At 42.0% G+C, this 23,517-nt stretch overlaps 3 protein-coding genes across 3 annotated transcripts; 2 read left to right on the top strand and 1 right to left on the bottom strand.

Annotated features, from left to right (window-relative positions):
- The first annotated feature begins 521 nt into the window (after positions 1–521).
- LOC130712168 (uncharacterized) lies at positions 522–2,399 on the top strand. Its single transcript, XM_057562007.1, has one exon. It carries the CDS (start codon positions 522–524, stop codon positions 2,397–2,399), a length of 1,878 nt encoding a protein of 625 aa, XP_057417990.1.
- Positions 2,400–20,452: 18,053 nt separating this feature from the next.
- On the top strand, positions 20,453–21,096 carry LOC130716213 (uncharacterized). The gene is made up of 2 exons (XM_057566413.1): positions 20,453–20,528; positions 20,617–21,096. The coding sequence occupies exons 1-2, from the start codon at positions 20,457–20,459 to the stop codon at positions 20,956–20,958; spliced, it is 414 nt and encodes a 137-aa protein (XP_057422396.1). The 5' UTR covers positions 20,453–20,456; the 3' UTR covers positions 20,959–21,096.
- Positions 21,097–21,272: 176 nt separating this feature from the next.
- LOC130714838 (uncharacterized) lies at positions 21,273–21,840 on the bottom strand. The gene is made up of 2 exons (XM_057564801.1): positions 21,615–21,840; positions 21,273–21,520 (listed from the first exon to the last, which is right to left on the bottom strand). Exons 1-2 carry the CDS (start codon positions 21,777–21,779, stop codon positions 21,326–21,328), a joined length of 360 nt encoding a protein of 119 aa, XP_057420784.1. The 5' UTR covers positions 21,780–21,840; the 3' UTR covers positions 21,273–21,325.
- Between the last annotated feature and the right edge of the window lie 1,677 nt (positions 21,841–23,517).

The following is a 23,517-nucleotide window of genomic DNA, read 5'->3' as shown; positions in this document are numbered from 1 at the left end:
ATATAGCTGCTGGAAGCAGTTGCACTCAGTTGATGTGGATGAAACAAATGTTAAAGGAGTACAATGTGCAACAAGATGTTATGACATTGTTTTGTGACAATCTAAGTGCTATCAACATATCCAAAAATCCAATTCAGCACAGCAGAACAAAACATATTGATATTCGTCATCATTTCATCAGGGAGTTGGTTGAAGATGGTATTGTTACTTTGGAACATGTCTCAACTGAAAAGCAGTTAGCAGATATTTTTACCAAAGCTCTGGATGCCACACAGTTTGAAAAATTGAGACAGTTATTAGGTATCTGCCTATTTGAGGAATTATAGCAATCAAAGGGATTGTGGTGTGCCAACGGCTCTTCTGTCATAACGTTTGAGGCACGCTTAATCCGAAATTTCCATTGTTTCTTGATAACCTCTCCTGCAACCTCCACTGCACAACTTCAAATCTCTGCAACTCACTTCAAAACCGTCCATCCTTTTCTTGAAGACCCGTGTTTCCTTCTGTGTGTCTTCTTCACCATGAGTCAAGATTCTAGCAAGAAACTCACTCCTGAGATGAATGCTTACGGGGTAAAGGTAATGGGTCTGAAATCCAAAACCCCAAAATCTTCAAGGGTTTCCAAATCCTCTCCTCATACCAGTGAAATCGCAATTGCTCAAGGTATCTCTCAACCATCATCTGATCCGCACAAGAAGAAAGGGAAAAAGGCACGATCCAAGTCAGATGCGTCCAAAGCGAAGAGGAAGGCGGTAACGAGAGGCTCTGAGGCTACTCAGAGAGTGAATTCCGAGGCTGAAATCAACCCAAGTTCGGGTGATGATGTTGCTGATTCTCGTATCACTGAAGTGTTGGAAACTCCTCTCAAGGAAGTTTTACATGCAAATGTAGATCCAATTGTTCCATCACCAAGCAACAACCAATCAAGCCACGGTGTTGGTACTGATTGCAACAAGGATTCTGATCATCTTGAGGAAGAGGTAATGGTTCCCATCTCTACTCCCTCTGTTGATAAAGATATGCATGTCGAGGATGTTCAGAATGTCATTGAGAACTCAGAATCTGATGAGGTGTTGCTCAACACCCTTGGTGCTTCTGCTTCTGTTGCTTCAAAGAGGAAAAAGATGACTGTTGTTCGTAAGTACTCTACGCGTTCCTCTGGCAAGAAGTTAGGTTTGGGTTTGAGTGAAAACAAGAAGCGCAAGAAGGTCATTATTCTTGATGATGATACTCCTGTTGTCCAGAATGTCAAGAGAAAGGTTCACAAAGACAATGCTGCTCCTGTTGTTGATGAGACTCCAATTGAGGAGTTGGATAAGTCAGATACTGGTCCTGCTGCTCAGAAGCGTAAGATTGGGAAACGAATTCCAGAAAATGTGCCTGCTGCTCCTTTGGATAATATTTCTTTTCACTCTGAAGAGAGTGTTGGTAAGTGGAAGTATGTTTATCAGCGCAGGATTGCTCAAGAGAGGGAATTGACTGGTGAGATTCTGCATTGTCAAGAAATCATGAAACTTCTTGAGGCTGCTGGGTTATTGAAAACTGTTACTGAGATAGGTGGCTGCTATGACAAGTTGGTGAGAGAATTTATTGTGAATGTGACTACAAATTGCACTGTTTCTGGGCATCCTGAGTTCAGGAAAGTTTTTGTGCGTGGTAAGTGTGTCCATTTTTCACCTGAGATCATTAACCAGTATTTGGGAAGGAGCACTGTTGCCACAGGAAATGAAGAGCTGTCATTGAGTGCTATCACTAAAGAACTCACGGCTGGTCAGAATATGGTATGGCCTGCTAAAGGATTGCTGTCTTCTACTTATTTGAGTGTGAAGTATGCTATCTTGAATCGCATTGGTGCTGCAAATTGGGCTCCTACTACACATAGCTCAGATGTTTCTTCAGGTTTGGCAAAATTAATTTATCTGGTTGGAACTCAAACTCAGTTTGATTTTGGTGAATATGTCTTTGCTCAAACTATGAAGCATGCTGAAACTTTTGCTGTCAGGCTTCCTATTAGTTTTCCTTGTTTAATTTGTGGGATTATTTTAAGTCAACATCCTCAAATTCTCCTTGATGATGAGGTTCCTAGCAAGAAAGCTAGTCTTCTCACTATTGATTCCAGGCTGCTAGCTGGTGCCCATGTTTCTGATGTTGCTGATTTGGCTGAGATGACTCAGGGGGAGGGTACTTCCTCTCAGAAGACTCCTGAGACTCCTATTGCTGCGCTTATTGCGGTGTCTAAGATGCTTCAGGACACAATTACTAGTTGTACATTGAGGAAGAAGAATGTGGACACTCTCATTCTGCAGTTGACTAAAGGCAAGAGGCCTCTTGAAGACAATGCTGCTGCTCATGCTCAAGATGATGTTGGTACTTCTGATGATGATACTACTAGTGATTAGTGCCCTTGTTCCTTCATCTCTTCAATATGGTTGTACTATTTTGTTGACTTTTGTTGTTTCTCTGCACCCTTTGACAATTTCTGCTAATAAGGGGGAGAATGGTACTGTTGCTTGTTAGTACTGTTGCTTGAGTGTTTTTTTGTTCAGACTAAGTTTGATGTTCAGTAGGGTGGTACGTTCATCATATGATGTGTGCTGTTGTGTGCAAATGGATGATTTGTTCATGTTTTAGCAAAAATTTGGCTGCATTTTGCTCAAAACATGATGGGCAACCATATGTTCCAACATCTGGAGCAACATGGTGGAATTACGTATGTTGTTGGTTCAGTCGTTAAAGTCAAGTTTGTTGTGAGGTTGCTGATTGCATGAGGATTCAGAAGATTTATTCTATGCTGTGCGTTTTATCTTCTGAAGGCGTGTTTGTTTTAATCTTGGCTGAAGTAACAAGATTGATAGCGTGTGAACCAAGTCTATCTCAAAGTTTGAATTATGTTTTACTTGGTTCTGTTATTTTATTCTGGTAAGATTTGATTCCATGAAGATTCTTTCCAGAAGTGTGTTAGTGGACTCTATGACGTTCAGCCCATTGAAGATCCAAGCCCCAAGTGAACGTCTATATAAAAGGAACTTGTAAACCCTAGCTGCGCACGGATTCAGAGATTCAGATATTGATCTTAGGGTTTTGTTTGTGAGTCCTCTTGTGAGTGTTGTATCAACTTAGTGCTTTAGTTCATCAAAGTACTGAGTTGAATTTGTTTAGTTGAGTTGTAATCTCATCAAACTGTTTTTGATAAACATGTCTTGATCACTGTGGCAGTGATCGTTAGGAGTTAGAGAAAGTTTTCTCATAACTTAGAGGAGAAGGGCTAAGCTTGATTCACTTGTGTAATAGTGGTGAACATATAAGAGGCTCTATACTAAGGGGGAGTACTTAGGTATAGGAGGGACTTTTATGTGACCTGAGAACTATTATTTGATAGTGAATTGACTCCTGGATTGGTATCCTCCAGACGTAGGTGATGTTCACCGAACTGGGTTAACAACTCCTTGTGTTTTAACTGTTTGTTTGTTTTTGATACTCTGATTGTGTTTTGTTGTGTTACACATTGTTGCAACATTGTGTATTACATCTGTCCTAGGTGAATACGAATTTCACTACCATACCGTTTCAAGCCCAAGGAGATATCCTGGACCTAGACCAGAACGTCTAGTTGATCCAGATCATCCCATTCAAGTAGTCCCTCTGAATGCAGCATCTCCTTCATCTCAACCTATCCAACCAGCACTTCCCTTACAACCAGAACTTGTTCAACCAGAACCTGTTCAACCAGAGAACTCAGTCTCTAACCATTCCTCGGTTAGATCTCCAAACCCTGAGGTTGAAACCTCTCAGCCTAACCTTGAGATCAACACTTCAAATGTCCAAACTCTAGATGTTGGTTCTACTCAAGGTGTTTCTGAAGCCAATAGCAGTAATCACCCTACTTCTCCTGAAACCAATCTCTCCATTGTTCCCAATACCTATCTCAAACCCAACTCCCTTCTTGAGTGCATCAGTGTGTTTAATTATGAAGCATCATTAATGATTCGCAATGTGCAAGGTCACACTGACCTTCATGAGAATCCTGACTCTGTTGCTGAAGAATGGGATCATCTGTGTGATTGGATGATTGCTCAAGTTCCTATTATGATGAGTCATCTCACAGCTGAAAGGGATCAGCGGATTGAAGCTACTAGGCAGCGTTTCAACAGAAGAGTGGCTATGCATGAACAACAGCTAAGGGTTGAGTTACTTGAAGCTATTGAGGAAGCAAGAAAGAAGAAAGAACAAGCAGAAGAAGCTGCACGCCTAGAAGCTGAACAAATTGAAAATGCAAAGTTAGAAGCTCTGAAAGAAGCTGAAAGGCTACAGGCTGAAGCTGAAGCTCTCAGAGGTCAAGTTCTTGCACCAGTGCCTTTCACAAGTGCTGCCTCACAATCCACTCAAGCTCCTCACTCTGCTCAGGATGTTCCATCTACTTCTACTAAGCCAAGTTCTTCCAGACTTGATATTTTGGAACAACGTCTCAACACTCATGAGACTCTCCTGTTCAACATGAATGAAGCACTTCAAGAGCTCCTGCGTCGTACTGTCAAACCTTAGTTTTAGGATCTCTATCGTTTTCTTCTTTAATTGATTAACTTTTAGTTCTTTGTTTTCTTAACCTTAAGTTATTTGCTTCTATGTTTTATATCTATTTATTGCATTATGTGATTATTTATGGTGTGTTTCTTATTGCATTTATCATAACATATGTTTGAAAACTTTTTCTTTATATATATATATAGCCATTACATATTACATCATACATCTACGTTACTCTACAATGGAGGATCCTTCCTCATTCTTCTACATTCCTGGCGCTGCTCCACTCTTTCCCTCTCCAGACGATCGAGTGTGTATTATATGTTGCCGAGCCTATTGCTCAGCTCATCCTTCTCCAGACTCTCTTCCATCGCCTCTAGTTTCTTCTCCACAGCTTCTTTTTCTTCCAGCAGATTCAGCTCCAGCTGGCACAACTCCTGAATCTCCTCCACGAAGCAGAGGAACTCCTTCAGATATTTCTCCAACTCTGGACTAAGATCCTCTTCCAGCAGCATTGTGATAAGCTCATGTATGGTTCTTGAACCATCTGGATGCCTCACATTCATGAATAAATCTTCTTCAAAGGCCTTCTTTTTGAGCTCTTCTAATGCAACCATGTATGATGCAATTTTCTTATATTTGGAATTGATCTTGTTGTGAAGCTTACTGTGTTCCTATTCGCTTTATATAAGCATTCTTTTCTCTCCGAAAGTTATTGCTACTGCAGTTTCTCGAGGATCAAATATTGGTAACTGAAGCTTCTCTTTACTCCCGTGGCCGGTAGTAAACGTTCTACACATGAATTAATTCCTGTCTTTAATTCGCTAATCTCTTTTTCATCATTAATTAATTCTCCATCTTTTTGAACTTAGTCTTTCCTTAAGGGGGAGTACCTCGTACTTTACGCTAGGTTTTTCACACCCCAGGCTTTTTGCTTATGACAAAAAGGGGGAGTATAACCCAGTTTTTTGATGTATATGCTGATTAGTGTGATTTTGTTTTTGGAGAATTTAAGAGTTCCACTGTTATGACCATAGATATGTCACTGGGCAAATACAAGGAATACATTTCACTTCTTCTGAAGTGTTTTTAGTTGACTCTAATACCCTACTCGTGACTCTGAATACTTATGTGCTCTGATTATCTCATTTTATCTATGTCATGCGTTTTCACTCTGAACTCTTATATTATTTAGCTCAGAATCTAGATATTACTAATGTTCTCATTAAGTCTTAGATTCAGGGGGAGCTAAGCTCAGAATAAAGCTGTGACTTGGATTCAGAATGAGCAAAATAAACCATTCACATCAGGATAAGTCTAATTCCAATTCTCTAAACTCTGAGTGAATTCAGTTTATTGTTTAAGAATTGTTCATCAAAATACTTGGTTTTGTCATCATCAAAAAGGGGGAGATTGTAAGATCAAGTTTTGATCGTGTAGTACAACTCTATGTTTTGATGATTACAAGTTAACATTTTAGTATGAACAATTATGGTACTCTAACGTGTTTTCTGAGTGTGCTTTTAACAGGCTCTGACCTTATCTTAGTTTCACACAAATCAGAAGCATTGTTCTTAAAGAGTGACCCAAGCAACGCTTTCGCAATCTCTATGTTCAATCTGAACAGTAGAAAAGCTCCAGAAGATCTGAAGTCAATCAAGCTCTGATATGGATTCAACTCACTTAAAGTTCTGAAGATCCAGACGTTCTGACAACCCAGATGTAACACCCTCTAAACCCCGCATAATAATATATCATAAATCAGAGTAAAATGCATAACAAAGAGGGTGTCACACTTATTCTCCAGAAACATAAATCAAAACACCTGTCATGCTCATAATAGATATATAAATTTTCCAACTTTAATGTCGCAACATCATATGCATAGCACAGCGGATTTATTTCAACTCCAAAATTTAACATAAAGAGAGTTCATAGGTAACTCTTAACATCAAGGTACAAAACTAAACGTTTCCCGGTGTTACATAGCAGAGCATGACTCCCCTAACTAAACCGTAAATGAAAGACTAGCTCCTCCAACTAACCCTCGCGAGAAGCTCCACTATCTTCGGTACCTGAGCGATGTCGCATAGAACATCATTCCAACAGAAGGGTGAGAACTCATATCATATGGATAAGCATAATAATAAATAATGTAAAAGCTTATCTATGCCCCACATAAATTACTCACATTCACTAACAAATAATAAATTATGTAATTTTAACATAATTAATCAAGTTCACAGCTATGGCAAATACTCCATAAATTATAGCTCAATTAGAACATATATAATAGTCTCTAATTACCACCACATCAAATCTCTCCAAAAATATCACCATAACACATATGACTCAAGTGAGACCCGTGCAAATGCCTTTGGTACCAAAGTTGTTATCCTTAGCGGTATCACCGCGTCCACTCCAGACAGATAACCACCAATAAAGCCCTCGCTCTTGGCTTCAAAACCACTCCAGTTTTGGGACAAGTCACTAGCCTCCACGAGAACTAGCAAACATTGCCTCTTGACAACTATGCAGTGTATTGTGCAAAACTCAACTAACATATGCATATTCAGACCATCTCCAAGTCCTAATTATTTTAGCATATTCATCACCAGTTGCACAAAACACATATTACATGTTATCAATTATACAACTTGCAATCACAACAACTTAGCATCTCAAACATAACATCAATTCAGAAACAACATCATATAATGATTATTAAAAATAGATGTAAATTAAATATAATTCATATATAACAGGTTCTGCAACTATTTCCTAAAGACTGGATTTCTCTCTAAATTTTCCCAAAAACTCGCGACATGCTCATGCTCGCCATCTCGCGACATCTCACTGCACAACTCGCCATGTCGCGACATCTCACAACATCTCCCTACGCAACTCGCCATGTCGCTGAATAACTCGCCATGTCGCAACATCTCACGACATCTCCCTACGCAACTCGCCATGTCGCGACATCTTGCGACATCTTCCTGCGCAACTCGCCATGTGCGCGCACCACACATCTAATGAACTATTAAACAGATGTAAATTATCAAATATACTCAGAAAAATCTAATATTTTTATCATGGTTCCGTATACACGTTTTGTAAACCTCTATAAATTTTCAAGTCACAATTCAAAGTACAAAAATCAGGAAAAATCGTACACTAACCGCAGTTCGTAAGAAACTGGACAGCTTAACCTATACTCACTAAAATACACATAACTCGAGCTACAGACGTCGGAATGACGTGAAACCAGTGGAAAAAGTTTCGTAACAGAAAAACCAACAACTTTTATGAAGACTACTTCTTCAAATTCGGCCATTAACATAGCACGAAAAAGGGTACAAGAGAACGTAAATTTCTGCGCATCATGCAAGCCTATCATCTACCCCAAAATCATCTAAAAACCAAACCCTAACTATTTCAATTTGGGAATTTTTGCAACCTAGGGTTCCTAAATCATGCTTTCTATCATTATCCACTATCATACCAATCTATAAAACATGAATTCAAACCCTTACCTCTTGTAGATCAGTTCTAAGTTTTCTCCTCTTTTCTCCTCTCCTTCTCTGCTTTCACGTGTTTCTTGTTCTGCTTCTCTTCTAATCCTTATTTTTTTCTTTTCTTTCTTTCTATTTCACTCCTCACCCTTAAATAGCCATACAATGGGCCCCACTCTCAATTACTCACACTAAACCCTAAAACCTTATTTATCTATATCACATAATCACTTAATTATCTAACAAAATCACTTAATTACCATATACCATAATACTAATTAAAATAAAATAATAAATAACCTAATAACAGAAAATGGGATGTTACACCAGACACTCTGAAGGTTCAGATGTTCTGATGGTGTAGAAGACTCTGAAGATACAGAAGCTGAAAAGTGAAGACTCTGAAGTCTAGAAGCAAAATGGCTCTGAAGACCAAGTACTTCTCCTCTGAGTTCAGAATCAGAAGATACAACGGTCAGAGGATCCATGCTTCCCTCTGACTCTGATCAACAAGCTTCACAAGTTTCAACACGAAGCATTCCTCTGATCAGAAGTCTACTAGGTTAAAGGTCAAGTCACTATCCAAAGTACAAAAGCAAATGTACTATCCTGACGATCTAACCTAACATTCTCAGCCACAACAGAAGCTGGAAATTCCAGATCTGCCCTCCAACGGTAGCATTTCCATGCAATGTTCAAACCCTAATCCTTGGAGTATATATAGAGGCTGAAGATTGAAAGATGCGGTTGGAAGAATCTCATACGCGCAAGCTATACTCAAATCTTCTAAGCATTCTTTCTTCATTGAATTCATTGTGTTTACTACAAGCTTTTAAGAAGCAATTTCCTTGTAAACAATATTTCCTAAACAGTTGTTTAGTTTACCTTTAGGAGATCAAGGTTGATCGGATCCTAGAGAGTGAATCTTAGTGTGAGCTAAGTCAAAGTATTGTTAGTCACTTGTAGGTTTCAAGTGCAGTTGTAACAGTTCTCTGATTAGTGGATTGCCTTCATTCTAAGAAGGAAGAAATCACCTTCATGGGTGGACTGGACTAGCTTGAGTGATTCATCAAGTGAACCAGGATAAAATCCTTGTGTGCTTTTCTAATCTCTTATCTTAAGCACTTTACTTGTGTCTCGAAAGATTTGCTAAAATCTTAAGGTGGAAGTTTTATTCTGGAAACGCTATTCAACCCCCCCCCCCCCTTCTACCGTTTTTCATACCTTCACCTTAATGGGTCGGTTGGGCCTCGGGGAGAAAGACCCAAACTCCTAACGCGTTCTTTACCTAAGGCCAGCGCTCCTGGGCGAGGGGCCCTGGAGCCTCGCCCAGTCCACAAGTCCACAAGACACCGAGCTTGAGGCGCGAGAGCTAAGTGTGTCTTTAAGCAAAAAGCTAAGGCGAGCGCCGCATGAAACTAATCAATGCTAAAATCTAAAGCTTAAGGATGAAGAGCAATGGTCAACATGGCTCAGTAAACAAAGCATTTAAAATCTATATATCCCCAACTCCTCGCTACATTGTCTTTTCCTCGGGCGGACAAAGTCCACAAGAAAACTTGTAGCCATGGCTCTTGGCACGCTCGTTCCAACGTAGTTACACACATGCTTTGAACCGCAACCCTTTGACATGTGTCAAGCCTCCGCCACACGTCATGCCCGGAAGTGATGCTTAGGTCAGCGAATCCATTGTATCCCAACTGCTATCTTTGAAACGTCTCTTCGAATCGTAGTGAATCCTGAAAATTTGAATTTAAACCAATCAGCCTTAACCGTTGTAACTTTTCATTTAATGCGCTACCCTCGATTCTCGGAAACCGCTCTATGCTCCTCTGAGTAGTCATTTAACCCTCGTCATGATAAGGCACGACTTCCCAACCGTTTCTTATATCAACTTTTGAATTCCGCTTTCTCCTCTTATTCACTGCTTCTGAAATTTCAACAAATTGCTGATAACTTTGCATCCTCTACCTCTTCGTCCTTAACCCCCTTTGTTATCGAAAAAATGACTTCCCAACGACGTACCAAAGGATCTTCACGATTGATCGAGGTCGTACCCGATACAAATAATTAATTAAGAAAACTGTAGTAACTAGGAAGTGACTCCTAGGTCGTTTCCCAAGGATTATCGTTTCAACAAAGACTCAGTATTAAGAACGCACAACGCACACACACTAGGGGGGTTCTGTGATTCAGTTTCAAAATACTAGCAGAAAGTAAAAACAGATTAATATAATCAAGTAAAGACGGACGAATCCCTTTGTTCAGTATATCGCTGCTCAATCACGGGTATCTAAAGATCAATTCTTGTTATTAGTTTCCTAGTTCGTGAGAATTAATTAACTAAGCGATAACTAATTCACACATTCCTAAACTAAGCGATTAAGAATCGTTTACGCCCTAATATGAACTAAGAGAACATACATCATCTTCTATTTCTAATCATAAGGAATTAAGCAAACCTAAGCCAGAAGTAGAGATGAAGAAAACTAATCAGGCGAATTCTATTAAGCACTATACCTCAAGAGCACGATATACTTTGCAAAGGAATTCGTTCGAAGGGAATTAGCCTTCCATGGATGGGGCGAATTCAGCAATTAATTTGGAGGAAGTAGGGGATAAAAGCATAAACCCTAGTAGAGCTCTAATAATTACTGAAAAAACGAAATTATATTAAATAATAGCAGAAGGCAAAAGGTAATTGTTTCTCTCAGCACAAACCCTTAAATAAGAGCTGAGATCACAAATCCTAATCAAAATCAAATCCTAAAAGATAACAATAAATCCTATCAAATCCTAAAGATAGAGTTTTAAAATAACAACCTAAATAAGTTTGAATCTTAAAGATATCAAACCTAATTTATTCCAAAATTAAATCCTAATATTTCCTAAAATACAATCTTCTTTCCAGCACAATTAAATCTTCATTCCACAAATCTTGAAAATGCCCTTGATGTCAAATAAAACCTGAAAATAAGAATAAACGTAATTAGACCAAATAATAGAAATCTCTGTCAAGCAAGGTCAATTAATTACGAATAATCATTAATAATGACAAATTAAGGCTATATAAAATGGGTTAAATATTGCTCATCAACGATCCCGCAACACCACCCAAGTATCTCCATCTTCGGTTAACCCTCCCTCCGCCGGGGGGCTTCCCCTTAATGAGAACGAGAAAAATCCTTTTTGGCACCAAATCTTCTCCTCCCTTTACCCATTCACAGTTCGAGATCCCACCCAGAAGGCCATCTGCCAACCTTCTGAGTTGTCCACTGACAAGTCCATCGCCGAGTTGACCCGCCAAGCCAAAGGGCTCTACCATGAAAAGTCCCTTGAAGACATCCTTATCACCAGCCAGAGCTTAAACATCCACCGTCCCTGGAAGTGCCGTACCATCGAGCAAGGCGCAGAGCAACCCCACTTCTTTTATGTCTACGAATACTTCTTCCTTGACCTGGGAATCAAACTACCCTTCTCTCCCTTTCTCTGTCAGGTGTTGAGGGAGATCAACGTAGCCCCAAGCCAACTCCATCAGAACGCTTGGGCCTTCATCCGATGCTTCGAGATTCTCTATAACGTCGTCGGTCTTGAAGCGAAAACCTCCTATTTCTTCTATTTCTACGGCGTGGAACCGAAGTCCTTGAAGACCGAAGACCCTGGGTGGATCTCCTTGAAATCCTGCACGGGTCGGCAACGCCTTCTTCCCTACAAGAGTAACGTCAAGTGGGGCCCTGGGCGCCGATACTTTCGCATCATCGTACATCCCACCTATCCCGAGGCTTTCACTCGTCGGGATGGGACTTCTCTGTTTCCTTTTTATTGGACTGAAAGTCCCCACGACGTTCCTCCGTCGTCAGATGCATCGTTAAGCGGCAAAGACAAGGCCATCCTTGGTTTCCTCGCCGGGTTCCCTGTTCTTGAATGCTCGCAGTTGCTTGAGGCTGCACGTGGAAACTTCCTTCGCCAATTCCTGGAAGGAATAAACTTTACTGAGGCCGCGCTGCAACGCGCCCTGGCTTCTGATTTACTCGAATCCCATCCTGTTTTTAATGCCAAGGTGATCAAGAGGAAGCGCGCTGTCGCTGATTCCAATGCCGAGGTTGTCATCCCTCCGTCGAAGAAGGTCAAAGGGTCTTCTTCGACTGACCCTGCTTCAGATGCCGCTAGATCTGGAGAATTCATACCGAGCTCCACCCCGCCGCCTGTGACTAACGCTCCGGCCCTTGGGTCCAACGAGGATGACACTCGACCTTCACCCACAAGAAAGTCGATCCTGGCCCTGACGGGAAATCTAAGGCCGAGGCTTCCTCGCCTCAAAAGTTGAAGAAGAGAAAGAAGAAAACCAAAGTGTCCAAGGTTGGCGAGGCCTCTTCCCTTCGCCGGGATCTGGAGGGCGAGAAGAAGATAGTTTCTGCGGGCGATGCGGAGCCCTCGCCTCGTCCTGAAGGAATTTCCGCTGACCAACACACTCCTGAAGGCATTCCCTTAGTGATTCTTTCTCCTAACCACTCAAGTCCTCAAGCCGAGGAGAACCCACCTGAGGTTCCCCTTGTTCATCCCGTGAGTCCTCCCGGTGGAAGTTCAACTCGCAGTGCCTCACCGGTTCCTTGCCGCTCCTCCCCTAACGCTGGTAATCCTATAAGACCCAAGATTTTAGAATTAAATAAATAATTAATTTCCAACTCACGCATAGGTTTCTGTGTAAGCGTGAGAGGAACGTGACTTGTGTTTGAAGTTGGATTAGTATTATGAAGGAGAACGTTCAGGAAATACCTAGGAATAGTACCATAGTCGCTATAGGTTATAGCACGAGTCTTATTCACTTCCGCCTTAGGGAGAAAGCGTTGGTAAATGGAATATGAGACACGAAACCCTGGACTGTACGAACGATCGATTTCAATTCTCGAAAGTTTGCCGAAACCGAGTTCCTGATAACTCAGGAACTTTAAAACGAACTGTAGATAAATACTTTTTCTATTCGGAGCTTCAAAAGAAGATTCCACACACGTTCACCCATTTCTTTCGATGTTTCCAATCTTTCTTCAGAAGGAAGTTTTCTCTTCCGACATCAACTGCAAAAAGTAACTTTTCGGGTTAAATCGATTAACACCGTTAGTGAATCGTTTGTTTAAATTCCAAGAAACCTGTTTCGTGTTCTGGAATTCTGTCTCCGGATTCTATCTTATAATTCACAGAGTAATGTGCAGGAAAAATCGGAATCGCGAAATTTTCATTTTCCCGCATTTTCCCTCTCCTATAAATAGCTTGAAAAACCAAAAATCTTCACCATTTCACCCATGGAGGCCGCGGCTTGGAGAGGAGAAGGAGGAGGAGAGATTTTCGCCGATTCTTGCCTGATCGTTGCACTGACACTTGCTATAGGTAGGCCTCGAGGTACTGATGCTTTTCCTTACCTCTAATCGTAAATTCTATCGCTTTTCTCTATGTTTTTCTGTGCTCAAAGTTTCGAGCTTTTTGTATAACTATCCAAATAACTTGATTTCAGTGTCTAAACTTATTCTCTACTAACCCAAGATTACTTATAGTGGATTACTTTTCGCCGAATCTCGCCGAATCGCCGTCGAACTTCAATTCTGCTCAAAATACCCATTTTATGCTAAGGTTCCGCTTTTTGGATAAAAAACTCTCGACTGAGCTTAGCGTCAGTAGGATTAGTTGTTATAAATGTCGTTAGGATCACGCTCATCCAATTTATTTTTCGAAATTCCGATTTTTAGTTTCCGAGCTAAAAATCTTGACCAAAATACCCCTGTTCTAGTTTTCGATCCAATAATTTTTCTGAGAGTTTCCCTGGCCTAGATATCGCGTAAGAATACCTAGGAATTAAATTAGATCAAAGAAAAAGTTCGGGAAACCCTATTTCTAGAAGTGGCCGAAACTTGGTGTTTTGGTACCTTGTCCAAAAATAATTTTTGGGTCTGTATGACCTAAGACATTGCGTAGCTCTTTCAATTGTTGAAATTTTGGCATTGGTTTCGTGTCATTCGGAGTTCTGCAGCTCAAGTTATGTGTGTTTTAGCAAACAAAGTTCTATTGTCAATTCGTGCCTAAATAGGAACTCTGAAGCTTTAAAAGCTTTCTTTTCAGGTTTTGATTAGTGTCATTAGGTTATATTGCTCCTTAATGACTAAGAAATGATATTTTGCTTAAGGTTTGGAACGAGTTGAGCTGAGGAAAGGGTCTTTGGAGAAAGCAGTGAGGTTTCACAACTGAGGAGGACGCCCGAGGAACTTGCTAAGTTCGGGAGCTTTATTTGGATTGGACTGCGATGTTGAGCTAGGATAGAGAAATAAAAAGGTAAGGGTAACTCGGTTTTAGCGCGTCTTTGAGTCTCGCATGCTTTTATCGCACTGCATGCGTTTAAGATGAAGGTGTTTAATTTGATTGGTAATTGATTGAAATATTTGCATGTTTTGCAATGTTGTATGCTTGCTTATGTTGAATGTTTTCTAAGGCTTGTGCCAAATGTTTTCTGTAGGCTTCGGCCGAGTGAACTTATTGAGACGTGTGTCTCCGTTTTCTGAGAGGCTTCGGTCGTTTACTGGTTTCTATCATTGAACTGAGTTGGTATGCAATTGAATTAAATTATGTTTGTTGATAATATGAATAACATGTGGTTATCCTGATTTGATTATTGAATTAGAGATTGTTGTTTGAGTGACTACTGAGTTGGATGAGATGTTTTGATTTGCTTGAAGTGGCAGTGGAGTGGATATTTTCACATGACTGTCCCGTCTTGCGAGGCGTTATCAAGTGGTAGTGGAGTGGATATTTTCACATGACTATCCCGTCTTGCGAGGCGTTATCAAGTGGCAGTGGAGTGGATGTTTTCACATGACTGTCCCGTCCTTCGAGGCGTTATCAAGTGGTAGTGGGGTGGATATTTTCACATGACTATCCCGTCTTGCAAGGCGTTATCAAGTGGCAGTGGAGTGGATGTTTTCACATGACTGTCCCGTCCTTCGAGGCGTTATCAAGTGGTAGTGGAGTGAATGTTTTCACATGACTATCTCATCTTGCGAGACGTTACTTATTTGTAGTGGAGTTTATATTTTCACATGACTATCCCGTCCTTCGAGGCGTTATCAAGCGACAGTGGAGTGGATGTTTTCACATGACTGTCCCGTCTTGCGAGACGTCATTTTTTGATTGATATTGTTGAAGATTATTGATATCTGATTTGTTGTTATATGGTTGAGGATTGTTGATATCTGATTTGATGTTATATTGTTAAGGTTGTTGATATCTGATTTGAGGTTATATTGTGGAGGTTGTCGATATCTGATTTGATGTTATATTGTCGAGGATTGTTGATATCTGGGTTGATCTATATTGTTGAGGTTATTGTCATATGATTTGATTATATATTGTTGAGATTGATTATATTTGGTCTAATTCTATGTTGCTGCTTCTATTGATATCTATCTTGGATTATATTGTTGGTTTATCTATTTGTGAATATCTGAGCTGTTATATGCTGTTAAGTTGATGTATGAATAAATATTATATTGTTAAGTTGCTGATATCTGAGTAGAAATATTGTTGAGGTTGTTGATAGTTGATTTAAATCTATATTGTTGAATATATGTCGTCATCTATCTTGAACTAGGTTGCTAGCTTATGTGCCATGTTATGAACTTATATCTGAATAGCATGCTTTTCTCTTTTATACGTGGTAATTGCATGGAGTTAACCCTTTCTGTTTGCTACTTGTTGCTTGGGCGCTTAACGCTATTAGGCGATGGAGAATCTTCGAAGGAGCTTAACCTTTGTGCGAGTGGAGATGAGGACTTGAAGAACTGTGGAAGACTCGAAGAATAGAGTCGGGTGTAGGGATCTCTCCTTGGGTTAGAAAGCTTACCGTTATTGGTTTAAGCTTGCATAATGATTTTAGAAATTTATATTTGGGGCTTCGGGTACTCGCCTTGTTCAAGACTAGATGTAATTTGATTTCAGTTGGGAGTATGCATGACATGTTTCGGAAATACTTTGAGAGGAAAAAATAATACTCGTTTTATAAATCCTTTTGGAAATCATTGCATATTTATTTTAGTAGGTTACTATGGTGACCCCTTGAAATTCGGGGCGTTACACATCCCATTGCTGATGATCAAGCGGGTTGTGCTCCGAACCAGAGACCCTCTCCTATCGACTTCATGCTAACTGATTCCTTTTTCGGAAGTATGAGGGGGTCTGAGAATCCTGACCATGACGGCGTTGCACAGGAAGCCATCCTCGACCTTTTGCGTGCGGGGTGTCTCTTTGCCCAACTATCTCAGGATTCCGCCACTTTTGTGGAGGTGGAAAAGCTTCACCGGGAAGCCGAGGATTACCGCGCGGCTACTTAAAAAGCGTACGACGAGCGCGACAAATTGTTGACCCAAGTGGTGGCCTAGACGTCGAAGCTGAAAAACTTGGGTGTTGAGATGAGCCAGCGCGAGGAAGACCTCTCTGCGTGCAAAGGAAGAATGGAAGGATTGGAGATAGAGCGGGACGAGCTACAACAGGAGGTGGGAGCGAAGACTGGGGCGATCGATGCGAACAAGGCTGCTTGCCTTGTTAAAGACAGAGAGATCGCGTCCCTTCTCATTGAGATAGGGGCGAAGAACGAGTCTCTCGCCGACGTGAGGTCCCAGCTTGCGTCAAAGGACCAGGCCCTGGCGGATATGGACTCCAGAATCAAGACTTCTCAGGCAAGGTTGGTAGCTGGAGTTGCAGCCAAGGTTGTGGAAGAACATGGCCGCAGTTTCTTCCTCGCCAAGGCTCAGGTCCAACACCTCTACGAGGGAATTAACCTTGATGGCATGGGAGCTTTCAAGAAAGTTACTTCACAGGGGCTTGTTGGTCTTGAGGATCCCTGATATTAAGGTTAAGTATTTCCAACATTAGCCATGAAAGTCCCAAGTCTTGAAGTCAGTCTCTAGTTCACCAAGGCACATAAGTGCTTCTCTGTTAAAGCATTCATCATAGTCATGGTAGCAAACCTGAAGATAAAAAAAACTAACTACATCTCTACCTTACCATGTTTACATTGCATTCAATTTCTTTCTTATCATACCGACCACACAATGAGTTATATCGGGTTCAAAAAGAGGTAAAGAAATTTATTTACCAACACGCCCATCCCTTCTTAACACGTAAGCATGTCAATGAAATTAAACTTCTGCAAAATCATCTCCCAAACACTGACAATAGTAATCCTTAAAATGTTATTAACTTGACCACCTTTTAATCTATTAATTTTGAAATATTTCATCACAAATTATTTATAATACTAAGGACAACCAAGTTCACTTCTAGCTTTTGGAATAAACGAATAGATTGGCATGACATTATATAAATACATCTCAACATATCTAGGGAACATGTCTACCTTATCATAAGAATAGCAAGGAATAGCTCGGATGCATCACCTGTACACTTGAGGTGATGCATCCAAAAGTGCAAAACTTATAATGCTTCTCTTTTTCTTAGAATCCTTAATGAGAAATCTCCTAACTGTTCGAATCATTCCTCCCAAGCCCACCGTTCCCAAGCCAAAGGAAAAAGCACTACTACAGAATTAGCTTATTGCCACGCCCCAATTGCCACGGTTATAGGCGGAACCGTGGCAATAGCTCAATTGCCACGGTTTTAGGCGGAACCGTGGCAACAGAGAGAAGTATTTTATTATTTTTTGGGGGAACCGTGGCAATAGGTTGAGTTTTCATAATCCCCCAACATTTTTCCACTCCCTCCCAAACACTCCAAAATTTTCAGAGAAACCCTAAACCCTCCCCTTCTCCGGGAGTTGGGTTTGGGGCCCCCCCTATGGGGCTCCCCGCCCCACTTAAAGTGGGGAAATTACTGGAAAGCCCCCCCTTTAATAGAATACGGAAGACACATTTCCGTATTGAATACGAAAGTCTCATATCCGTATTATATTAGTATGTAAACCGGCAAGGGTTTATTCAAACCCATTTCAAACCCATTTCCGTATTTTGCCCTTGCTCTTCTCCCCTCTTCAACCTTCGATCTCTGTCGCTCCCCTTGCTTGAACCGTGTACTTGAAAGGTTCCATCATCTCCATCAAAGCTCTTCACAACCCCATTCTCAGAATTGAAACCTAGAGGTAAGGATTTTTGGATTTTCCCCATTTAACTTGAAATTATGTTAATCATTCAACCCTAGGGTAGTCGATTGTTGCTTGTGTAGAGGTTTTGTTGGCTGAAATGTCTTGAATGTGGTTTGGGTTTAGGGCCGATTCATCATTGTCGTTAATGGCGTTTCTGGGTAAATACGGATCACTGGTTTCCGTATTGAATATGGAAAATGGTCTTCCGTATTTAGTATGGAACCTGGTTTTCCGTATTGAATACGGAAAACCGTTTTCCGTATTCATCTCAGAACCAAACCCAACCCTTATAATTGATTCTGGGTTCAGAATCAATTATAGAAGGTTTCCAAAGCATTTGTGAGTAGTTTCTAGATGCCATAATTGATTATTAGGAAAATAAAAGTTGATCCAAGCATGCATAATCCACAGAAGATCCGATTATCATCTATGTACTTAAAAAATTCTAGGAATTTTCCATTTGCTTGCATCATGTTTCTGTCTATGGCTGAAATGGTATATATAGTGAATGTTTGCTCTTAATATATAGTGAGAATGAAGAACAGAAAGAGGTCTCATGCTTCTAGTGAGGATGTCGGGGCTACTGAGGATAGACACCGGCGGTTACATGCTTCTAGCCGGCGCGGCGATCATGCTGCAACCTCTCAGGCGGTGGAGGCTTCAGCTCCAGTTGTTTCTCCGCTGTCTCCCATGATTGAGGTTCCTCTGGTTGATTATCCGCCGTCTCCCACGGTTGAGATACCTACAGTTGATTCTCCGCCGTCTCCCACGGTTGAGTTACCTCGCGAGGAGTCCTCAGGCGAGGAGTCTTCCGGCGAGGAGTCATCCGGCGAGGCCTCATCCGGCATGGGAGGATCTGACGAGGATAGTATTCCTCCGCCTACTGTTGATGCTGATGTCCTGCCGCCAGAGCAGGGGGAGCAGGGGGCACAGGGTGGCGAGGAGGACCTGATCCAGAGGTTGCCGCCGTTTCCGGAGGGGCCTGTTGAGCTGTCGCTCCTCACCCATTATGCTGATCACAAGGCTCCCTGGGCGTGGCATGCACTCCTACGCACAGACGAGCGGTATGTGGACCGTCGACAGTTGAAGGTGGCCACAGCTGGGGCGAAGGTTTGGAACCTTGCTTGTGATGGTGATTCAGACAGTCACAGGCGGGTTCGAGAGTTGATTGAGCAGACGGGTCTTCATCAGCTACCCTATTGCAGCTACCCGGTGACAGATGCAGGCCTTATTTTGGCCCTTGTGGAGCGATGGCATGAGGAGACTAGTAGCTTCCACATGCCGTTCGGGGAGATGACTATCACCTTGGACGACGTGTCGGCTCTTCTCCATCTCCCCATGGGGTCGAGGTTCTATACGCCTGGGATGGGGGAGAGGGACGAGTGTGCAGCGCTCTGTGCTCAGTTGATGGGAGGATCTGTTGGTATTTATGAGGTTGAGTTTGATACGAATAGGTCCCAGACTATTCGCTTTGGGGTCTTGCAGACCCTGTATGAGGCTACGTTGGCGGGTATGTCTTAATTATTACTTGATTAAATTGCATCTATTATTATTGTATTGTTATAAACTATTAACTTAATTCATTTCATTGTAGAGCACCGAGATGAGGACGCTGCGCGGATTTGGCTGGTGAACCAGCTAGGCGCCACGCTCTTTGCTAGCAAGAGCGGAGGCTACCATACGACCGTCTACTGGATAGGGATGTTGGAGGATCTTGGTCGAGTGTGCGAGTACGCGTGGGGCGCGATTGCGCTCGCTACGCTATACGACCAGCTTAGTCGAGCGTCCAGGAGGGGGACGGCCCAGATGGGAGGTTTTAGCTCGCTCCTGCTAGGATGGGTCTACGAGTACCTTTCTGACCGCGTCATTATCCGTAGGGCGGATCCGGAGTACTCGCAGGACCAGCCTAGGGCGCGGCGGTGGGTTATGTCCCGGGTCGGGCATGCAGGCCTTGATGAGAGGCGAGTCATGCTCGATGAGCTGACGGTGGATGACATTATATGGACCCCATTTGAGGACCATCGGGCTCATCGACCACGGGATCCGAGGGCCATGTATTCTGGCTACATCCGGTCGCCATTTGGCCGTGTTGTTCGACGGCATCTACCAGAGAGGGTTCTGCGCCAGTTTGGCTACATACAGGATGTCCCTCGACACCCCTCTGAGATCCAGACGACTGGGTCCCTTGCTGAGACCGCAGATGCTGCCTTTGCTGAGTTTGCGCCGCACCTCCGCCCTCATGGATCCCTGCTACATATCTGGGAGAGGCTGTGAAGGATTACATGAGGTGGTACAGCGCTGTGTCCCATCGGTTCATCATCCCTGATGATAGGGGGGAGGAGTTCAGTGCGGTGGTAAGTTTGAATTTTATTTTCCATTCAATTGTGATTTTTTGTTCATGATATTTTATTTGTATCTAATGTATCTACATTATTTTTGCAGACTGTTATGCGTCGGGCCGTGGACTTGTTGGAGCAGTCACTCGAGGTGCCAGATGCTCCTGCAGAGGGCACGCATTCCCGATCCCTCACTGAGAGGGCGCTGGATCTTATTAGATCCAATGCCTTCATTGGTACCCAGGGGGTAGCCTTTGCTGCTGTCCGAGGAGCTAGAGCTGCGGGAGGCAGAGGTCGTGGAGACAGAGCGCGTGGAGGCAGAGGCCGTGGAGGCAGAGCCCGTGGAGAGGGTGCTCCTGCAGAGGGTGCGCGTGGAGGCAGAGGCCGTGGAGGCAGAGCCCGTGGACCTAGAGGTCGTAGGGGGGCCGGTAGGGGTCAGGGCGAGTGATTGACTGTATATTTGTATATTTTTTGTGTATTTTTATATTATGACATGTGACTCTTTGTATTATGACTCTCTTTATATTAATCATGCTTTCTATTTCCACTCATTATATGCCGACTCTTATATTGAAAAAACCCGTATAACTACACCGTAAATAATCAAAGGCAGGACTAATGACAGGACTCTGATGACAGAGTGGTTGTCTATGTTAATTATCCCTGGTGCTGTTTCAAAATAATAAGGCCCATCAATATAACAATGACCATCAAATTAATATTATTAAAAGCAACAAATGAACATCATAAGGGCAAGGCCCATCAGATTAATATTACAGAGCGTTTACAAATGAATATCACACAAAAGTGTGGTGTCAATCTGAGGTGATGTCTACATAGCTTTGGTGACTAAGAGGAACACCAAAAGTAACAAGCCAAGCTTCGAATTCTGATGTGAACCTGCGTAAACGTGTATCATATGGGACGCACCAGCTTACTGATGTAGGATCAACATACCGTTCCCACTGGAGAGCAATTGGCGGCATAGAATGTCCAGGAGTTAGATGGAGCTACATTATAGAGAATAACAATAAAATTAGATAACTTGCAAATACAACAAATCAATTCACCAATTGGATATTAGTGTACTCAATCAAAAAATACCTGTACAAAGTGATTTATCACATGACCAACAGTTATAACATGATGTACATCCGGTGGACCTTCTCCTCTTAGTGGAAGGTATGACCAACAACCCGTAGAGGAGATGGATATGAAAACCACTTGGAACCTGGTTGCTACAAGGTATCCCATCTCTGGCAGTTGCATCCATTTATCCTCGGTAGCCGGATCACCAGGAGGAAGAGTGAGTCGGGAATGTAAGGCATTAACCACATGGCTTGATCAGCTAATAGAGACTTCATACACTCCAGTGCCCAAACGTAGTCATCTGTGCCCTCATTAACAATGTAGCAAAAGGCTATGGAGTATGTCTTATCTGTGGAAGTCAGTCCAACAATCTCAAGCAAGGGAATTGCATATTTGTTTGTCTTGTATGTGCAATCCATAATCACTACATACGGGAATGTGTTGAACAGTTTGATAGCATTTGGATGAGCCCAAAATACATCTCTAATGACTTCCGATCCAGGCTCATGTCTTTCAAAGTGGACATACTTGTCACCGTCCAACTTCTTCAACAAGTGTTGCATTTCTGTCAATCCCCCGCGGAGGGATTTTCTTAACCTCTTGCAAACACCATAAATCTGAGATATGGTAGTCAAGTTTGAAGGATTGTTTTCCTTCAAAGTCAACAACATCTTTCTCGGTGGAACCCAACTCCTTGTCATTTTTCCCACTTGCTCCTTCTCTCCGGGTTTTAGACGACCAACAAAATTGTGCCCAAGTAGTGACCTAGCTGGTTCATGGTTGTGTATACCTTCCATCACCTTTAGCCGCCAATCTCTATCTATGCCATTTTTCCTAGGTCGTCCTTTTAGTCTAAAAGGACAACCTGTCTTTTGTGATCTCGTCCCTTCAACAAGGTCAGGGTCTCTGTAGGGAACATATTTACCATGCTTCTCGCACCCCAACATGACATAAGCTTTTCTGCTTCCATTCCCACCATAATCTGACTTTGTGATCAACGTAACATATCCATTTTCAATCGCAATTCCATGAACCCAATTGATAAGATCATCACGGGTAGGGAAAATCTGTTATAATAATAAGAATTGATTACAAGGGTGATCAAGACATAATAAGAATTGATATATTACACTCTCAAAACAATGCAAAAATATGTTCAAAGAATACCTGATCAGTTGCAAATAAATGCGAGACATCTATACTTATACACGGGGGCACAAATGCTGGTGGTGGCACCTCTGTAGTGGCCTCTTCAGGTTGACCATTGTGAAATCCAGCTTCAATCAATTGTGACTCACGAAAGAAAAATGAATATGTCATCCCTGTACATATTAAATATGGAACTTTAGAATCCGTAGTGAATACGGAATTTCAAAATCCGTATTGAATACGGAATTGGAAAATCCGTATTTAATACGGACTATACATGTCCGTATTAAATACGGAAATGTGTATTCCGTATTTTATCACGCTCAGAATTCAAAAACTCATCCTTCTAACTACTCAAACTACTTAATCTAACTACTTAAACTAACCACTTCCACTACTTCAACATAACAACAAAGAACAAACAACACTTACCTCAAATGCATCCAATGGTGAGGTAGGAGAGGGTGATAGAGAGGGTGGTGGTGGTGGTAGGAAGAATGAAAGTGAGGTAGGAGAGGGTGAGAGAGAGGGTGGTCTGGAGGCATTGAGGGGGTTAAGGGGGCTGGTGAGAGGTTGGTGACAGAGGAGTAATGGTGGAGGGAGGAGTAATGGTGGAAAAGGTGATGTCTGTCAGAGATAGAATACGGAAGTTATTTTAGTGAATACGGAAGTGTTATTTCCGTAGGGCATTTTTGGGTTAAAAAAAATGAGGTGGGGCGCGGAGCCCCATAGGGGGGGCCCCAAACCCAACTCCCCCCTTCTCCCCTTC

Source organism: Lotus japonicus, chromosome 4 (assembly GCF_012489685.1).
Source record: "Lotus japonicus ecotype B-129 chromosome 4, LjGifu_v1.2".
NCBI lineage: Eukaryota > Viridiplantae > Streptophyta > Magnoliopsida > Fabales > Fabaceae > Lotus > Lotus japonicus.
This window is presented reverse-complemented; position numbering and strand designations above follow the sequence as displayed.